Consider the following 7,729-nt stretch of genomic DNA (forward strand, 5'->3'; position numbering starts at 1 on the left):
AGAGGTATATGCTGTAGTTAAAATTTGCAAGTGATCACTAAAATTTAAGCATGAAATGTTAAGTTATGGGATACTGTGATCATATAATACATCATCCAAAAGAGGATACTCTTCAGTGCTTAAGTAATGGAAAGAAATAACATGGGAAAGAGAAGATAAAAACTAAAGTTAACTTTATTTAATCATATACCAAGAAATTTGAGCTCTATATTCAAATTGATAAGGAGACTTTGAAGAATACCAAGTAGGATTAAAATGTCTTCAAAAGTGTCTATAGAAAGTATTTGCTTTGAAAAATACAAAAGGTTATGCAAATAAATGAGTGGCTATAGCTGGTGGTCTTTAAAAGACAGCTAAGAGTGGTAATAGGAAGTACTGATATTAAAATTATTTCTAGATTAAAAATACAACTTTTCACCTGTCTAAGGATAGAATACAAATAATATATGTGCTGAGATGACATGGACAAAGTAAGAACTAAGATACTTTGAGTTATAAGGAAATATATATATCCAAGATAAGCTAGAGGCACATCTGAGGAGGTCATAAAGATGTTGGTAGATCGTGTGTTAGACATCATTATCTAAAAATCAGAACTCAGTAATGGAGCTTATTTTGCCATGGGTTAGAGGCTGAAATGATTTAGTCTTGGACATGAAGAACTTAAAGTGTCTGTGGGAATTTAAGATGGAAATATCTAGTATGCATTTAGAAGGGATACTCATGAATTGTGACATAGATTGCTTATATATTACTTGTCTGAAAACTATCTTCATGTTAGTTACACTTGAGGTTATGAATCTAGTTTTGCTTGATATTCAACATTATTCTGGAGAAGGCAATGGTAACACACTTGAGTACTCTTGCCTGGACAATCCCATGGATGGAGGAGCCTGGTAGGCTGCAGTCCATGGGGTCGGTGAGAGTTCGAAGTGACTGGGCGACTTCACTTTCACTTTTCACTTTCATGCATTGGAGAAGGAAATAACAACCCATTCCAGTCTTCTTGCCTGGAGAATCCCAGGGACGGGGGAGCCTGGTGGGCTGCTGTCTATGGGGTCACACAAAGTTGGACACTACTGAAGCAACTTAGCAGCAGCAGCAGCAACATTATTCAATCTTTCTCTACCTCAGTATCTTATTTTATTTGCTGACAAAACAAAAACTACAATTGTGCAATTGTGCCTCTAAAATTACATTTATATTGTTTACAAAACTTTAAAAATATTCTTTAATATTTATTTATTCAATAAACTGTGCATTTTCATAATCACTATTATTCAAAATTGTTGGTACTGTTATAAACATAATTTTATGCCAAACTGAAGTCTACATTCTCAAGGATGGTCTAAACTAAATTTATATATATATTTTGTTTCTTCTTCTAGGGTACAAACTTATGGATGGAAAAAATAGAGTCTCTTTATTGAATTAGTTATGGTGGTTTCCAACAATTCATGTGTGCCCCCCAAATATTTTATTCTTAATGGAATTCCTGGTCTGGAAAGAGTACATGTATGGATCTCCCTCCCATTCTGCACAATGTATATCATCTCCCTTGTGGGAAACCTTGGCCTTGTGTATCTCATTCATCATGAGGAGTCCTTACATCATCCAATGTATTTTTTCCTGGCAATGCTCTCCCTCGTTGATCTCTTTACCTGTACCACTACTCTACCCAATGCACTCTGCATCTTCTGGTTCAATCTCAAGGAAATTAACTTCAATGCTTGTTTAGTCCAGATGTTCTTTGTCCATGGGTTCACAGGTGTGGAGTCTGGAGTGCTCATGCTCATGGCTCTGGACCGCTATGTGGCCATTTGCTACCCACTGCACTATGCTACCATACTCACTAACCCTATCATTGCCAAAGCTGGACTTGTCACCTTCCTGAGGGGTGCATTGCTGATGATTCCTTTTCCATTCTTGGTTAAGCGTTTGCCCTTCTGCCAAAGCAATGTTATCTCCCATACATATTGTGATCACATGTCAGTGGTGAAGTTATCCTGCGCCAGTATCAAGGTCAATGTCATCTATGGTCTGGTGGTTGCCCTCCTGATTGGAGTGTTTGATATCTGCTGTATATCTGTATCGTACACTCTGATCCTTCGGGCGGTGGTCAGTCTCTCCTCAGCAGATGCTCGGCAGAAATCCTTCAGCACCTGCACTGCCCATATATCTGCAATTATTGTCACTTATGTTCCAGCATTTTTCACTTTCTTTGCTCACCGTTTTGGAGGACACAGTATTCCCTCTTCTCTTCACATCATTGTAGCTAATCTTTATCTTCTTCTTCCCCCAACTCTCAACCCCATTGTTTAGGGGGTAAAGACAAAACAGATTCGAGACAATGTCATAAAGCTCTTGCAGGGTGTGAAAAGCGCAAGTACTCAGGACAATTGAAATGAGATGGAATAAAGATGCATGAAAAACAACAAAGAAGAAACTCATGTGTGATAGTGTGTCTTTTCTATGATCTATGTTTTTTTGCAACTACAGTGGGAGAAGTTACAGATAATTCTGAATTTATATTCCAGTGACTCCCATATTTTTTTCCTCTATCGTTAGTTTGAACCAAGTCATTGATATTCATTCATTACAACTTTCTTCTTAATGTATTCATGTAGGATATTTTCTTAACCTTTTGAGAGTTAAGTGTCTTGTTTGTGATTATATCTTCCTTTGTTGTTCAATTGTTAAGTCATGTCCAACTCTCTTGCAACCCCATGTACTATAGCCTGCCAGACTCTTCTGTCCATGGGATTTCCCAGGCAAGCATACTGGAGTGGGTTGCCATTTCCTTCTCTATGTAACCGTCCTTATGGATAAAAAATTAAATGGCTTTTCAGGACATTTTCTAGGCTAGGCAGTCATTGAAGTTAAAATTCAGTTTATGAATTACACTGATAGTATACAGGCAAAATGGCAGTCACTGATTTTTTTAAAAATGGCACTTAGTAAACATCATATTATAAAAAGCATGCAGATCAATTTATTGAAGAAATAAATATGCAATCTATAGCTTAGCTTTTAAAAACAAAACATGCAATATACATCTCAAAACAGCTATATTGTTTCAGAATATGGATTTATTTTTCCTTTACTGATATTGAGGCTTTTTCTCTATTAAATAAAATGACTTATCTATAATGCCAATGGAAACTACGTAAGTAATGCTCACAACTGCCAATTTTGTAAAAACATCTTGGATATAACCTCTCCACTGTAATTCCCAATTCAATAATTTATTTTCTTGGTTCACTGATAATCAATCATCTATCTTGCTTCTCCCCTTCTACCTCAGGAGTTTCTAATGCAACATGCATTGAGGTATTGTCCATGGAGCCCTGAGAACCTTAAGACCATTTGGGAAAAGATGTGTGAAGTCACAACAATTTTCACAGAAATATTAATGCATTTTTGGCCTTTTTTCCATTTCATTCTCTTACTAATGTACAAAGGGATTTTCTAGAGTCCATATGATGTGAGATTAATGCTATAAAAATTAAGTGTGTCGATATTTGGAAGATCTGCATAGTACAGTGAGCCAATATTTCCAAATGACAAATTTTGATCCCAACCAGGGGATCGAATCCGCACTTCCTGCATTGGAAGGCAGATTCTTTATGGCTGAGGAATCAGATTCTCAGTTAATGATTCAAGCTTATACCAAATATTGTAGTACTGACCATAATTACATTAGACTTTTTCAAAAATGAATTTTAAATGATTTCAATATATTAGAGTTTTAGTTTTGTGGAAACTGGGCTCATATTATTCTGTGGGAAACTTATATTAACACAAGAACATGGTCACTTGTTTATAAGTACAGTTATCATACTACATGTTGCCTATTCCCATTTCTAAACTATAAAAAATGCTTCTTGCTCACTAGTCAGTTCTCAATTTTACACCTCATTTCTTTCCCTAATATGATGGTTTGTTTCTCCAAGTAGATTTTCTTATCTAAAATGGATGAAATACAGTCACAAATAAATGCCTCTAGAAATGAAGCAAGTATATTAGATTCTCATCCTGAGAACAATGGGAAGGTAGGTGAAAAGCAACCACTGTGATCATGAAGAACTATTTTCTTGTATTTCCCCCACTTCTTCTAATTATAGGCGTTGATTCATACCTGACATCCACCATGAAAGAACCAAAGGATCTTATTTGCTTTTTTTTTTAAACTAGGTTAAAAATGTTTTTAATCCATTGCAGTTCTATCTGATTAGAAATTGAAGAAAAATTCAAATACCATACACAGTAGCATCACGGATATAAAAAAGATACAAAAGAATAAATGTAACAAACGTGCAGAATCTATACAAAGAAAATTACAAAAAATCACTACATAATCATTATTGGAAGTCACACTGTGTTGCCGGCTGAGAAATGGGCAAAAACATTTTCAGAAAAGTTGGTCTTTTACAGCACTTCTGCCTTTAAATGTGGGGTGGAATCAAGCCAGGGTTTCTGAGGATACAATAGTGAATTCATGTACACTCAAAGTGTCTCTCTGCTTTATCCTAGCACAACCAACCACAGCAAATACCATACTCTTAATCTCACGTTCATGTGTCCTTTAATACCTTAGTTCCTGGATAGCAAATAGCTGAATGCAATTGGGTCCAGGTGTTAGGACATCAGTGAAAAAAAAAAACACTATTCCATAATATCTGTACATTACTGTCCTTAACTTTTAAATCCCTTGATATTTGTACTATTGAATTGAATATTTAGAGATTAGGGTGAGTGTTATATATCCCAGAGGATAAGTGCAAAACACTCGAGATACAAGTACTGGTATGGGAATTAAGCTAATTTTAATTAGAGAAGGAAAAATGTGGAAATTTTCCATTCTTACTATAAAGTGACACACAAGTAAGAGCATTTTTATTCTGCATGTATCTATATTTGCGTGCTTTTGTCTGAGATATATAAATACAGAAATGAAAATGATCGCAATTTAATGAGCATTAGAAATTTTAATATGTATTTTTTACTTTTTGTTTCACATCTCTGGCACACAAGTTGAAAACATTTACAATGTTTTGGAAAGTTTCAATAACATGTACATTTGTTTATGTGTTCCTTTGTATATCTATTTTACTTTCAAGTGAGGATAATAATAAATAGTATGACACTTTAGAACTTCATCAACATTTCAGGCTTACTCTACTTAGATATTAAGTTAGGAAAATTTAGATGCCCAAGTTTGAGATAACATGATGATGGTGTTAATGTCAAAAACAATAATAAAGCACAACGGATTCTAATTTTATATTCTTTAATTAGACAATAAAAGTAGTGGGTCTAAATGTTTATGAATTAGAAGAATAAAAAAGATTTCAAAATTAGATAAATCAAAACCTTAATTCTATAATGCAAAGAATCCCTGTGCCAGTGAAGGAGACGTGAGTTCTATGCCTGGGTCGGGAAGATCCCCTGAAGGAAGAAATGCAACGATCTCCACTTTTCTTGCCTGGAAAATTCCACAGACAGAGGAGCCTGACAGGCTACAGTCCATGGAATCAGAAGGAGTCGGAAATGATGGAGAATGCGTGCACACATACCACATCTTCTTTATCCAGTCATCTGTTGATGGAGGCTTGTGTTGCTTCCATGTCTTGGCTACTAAAAAGAGTACTACTATAAACAGTGGGGGGCATGTGCTGATAAATTTTTTAGTATATATTTTCTACATATGATTTTGAAAATAATGCTTGAAAAATATCATATTAACAAATAATTATTGCATTTTCAATTGACTTTATAGAATAAGCAAATTTAAAACAGGATTATTCATCAGTATTATAATTAAATAAAAGTGTGATCTTGTTTTTACATATTTAACATTTTTCTATTTTTGGAATATATGTTCCTTTCAGTTCAGTTCAGTCGCTCAGTCGTGTCTGACTCCTCGACCCCATGAATCTCAGCACGCCAGGCCACCTTGTCCATCACCAACTCCTGGAGTTCGCTCAAACTCACATCCATCGAGTTGGTGATGCCATCTAGCCATCTCATCCACTGTCGTCCCCTTCTCCTCCTGCCCTCAATCCCTCCCAGCATCAGAGTCTTTTCCAATGAGTCAACTCTTCGCATGAGGTGGCCGAAGTACTGGAGTTTCAGCTTTAGCATCATTCCTTCCAAAGAACACCCAGGACTGATCTCCTTTAGAATGGACTGGTTGGATCTCCTTGCAGTCCAAGGGACTCTCAAGGGTCTTCTCCAACATCACAGTTCAAAAGCATCAATTCTTCGGCACTCAACCTTCTTCACAGTCCAACTCTCACATCCATACATGACCACTGGAAAAACCATAGCCTTGACTAGACGGACCTTTGTTGGCAAAGTAATGTCTCTGCTTTTGAATATGCTATCTAAGTTGGTCATAAGTTTCCTTCCAAGGAGTAAGCGTCTTTTAATTTCATGGCTGCAGTCACCATCTGCAGTGATTTTGGAGCCCCCCAAAATAAAGTCTGACACTGTTTCCACTGTTTCCCCATCCATTTCCCATGAAGTGATGGGACCAGATGCCATGATCTTCGTTTTCTGAATGTTGAGCTTTAAGCCAACTTTTTCACTCTCCTCTTTCACTTTCATCAAGAGGCTTTTGAATTCCTCTTCACTTTCTGCCATAAGGGTGGTGTCATCTGCATATATGAGGTTCTTGATATTTCTCCTGGCAATCTTGATTCCCACTTGTGCTTCTTCCAGCCCAGCGTTTCTCATGATGTATTCTGCATAGAAGTTAAATAAGCAGGGTGACAATATACAGCTTTGACCTACTCCTTTTCCTATTTGGAACCAGTCTGTTGTTCCATGTCCAGTTCTAACTGCTGCTTCCTGACCTGCATATAGGTTTCTCAAGAGGCAGGTTAGGTGGTCTGGTATTCCCATCTCTTTCAGAATTTTCCACAGTTTATTGTGATCCATACAGTCAAAGGTTTTGACATAGTCAATAAAGCAGAAATGGATGTTTTTCTGGAACTCTCTTGCTTTTTCGATGATCCAGTGGATGTTGGCAATTTGATCTCTGGTTCCTCTGTCTTTTCTAAAACCAGCTTGAACATCTGGAAGTTCACTGTTCATATGTTCCTTTAAGTTATAGGAAATAATGCAATAAATACATATGTTGAAAATAAATTTTGTGCTATTTTTCTTCATTTTATTATTTCTCATAGAAGTGAAAATTACATACAATCAAACTACCCATTTATATGATTTAAAAATGCACAGCACTATATTGACAGCGCTGTGCAAACTGTGATGCTGGAAAAGACTCTTGAGAGTCCCCTGGACCGCAAAGAGGCCTAACAAGTCCATCTTAAAGGAGAACAGTCCTGGATGTTCATTGGAAGGATGAATGCTGAAGCTGAAACTCCAGTACTTTGGCCACCTCATGCGAAGAGTTGACTCATTGGGAAAGAGCCTGATGCTGGGAAAGATTGAAGGCAGGAGAAGAAGGGGACGACAGAGGATGAAATGGCTGGATGGCATCACTGACTCGATGGACATGAGTTTGAGTCAACTCTGGGAGTTTGTGATGGACAGGGAGGCCTGGGGTGCTCCAATTCATGGGGTCGCAAAGAGTTGGACATGACTGAGCCATTGAACTGAACTGAAAAATCATTATACTGTATTTTAAATATAAGTTTTGAAAATATAAAAGGAGCTACCAGATGAAACAGAACTATCATTTCTTCTTCATAAATCAACAGAA

At 36.6% G+C, this 7,729-nt stretch overlaps 1 protein-coding gene across 1 annotated transcript; it reads left to right on the top strand.

The window, feature by feature from the left end:
* The first annotated feature begins 1,437 nt into the window (after nt 1–1,437).
* On the top strand, nt 1,438–2,322 carry LOC128060408 (olfactory receptor 52N5). Its single transcript, XM_052652810.1, has one exon. The coding sequence runs from the start codon at nt 1,438–1,440 to the stop codon at nt 2,320–2,322; it is 885 nt and encodes a 294-aa protein (XP_052508770.1).
* The last annotated feature ends 5,407 nt before the right edge of the window (nt 2,323–7,729 follow it).

The sequence above is a fragment of the Budorcas taxicolor genome, chromosome 15 (assembly GCF_023091745.1).
Source record: "Budorcas taxicolor isolate Tak-1 chromosome 15, Takin1.1, whole genome shotgun sequence".
In the NCBI taxonomy this organism is placed as follows: Eukaryota; Metazoa; Chordata; class Mammalia; order Artiodactyla; family Bovidae; genus Budorcas; species Budorcas taxicolor.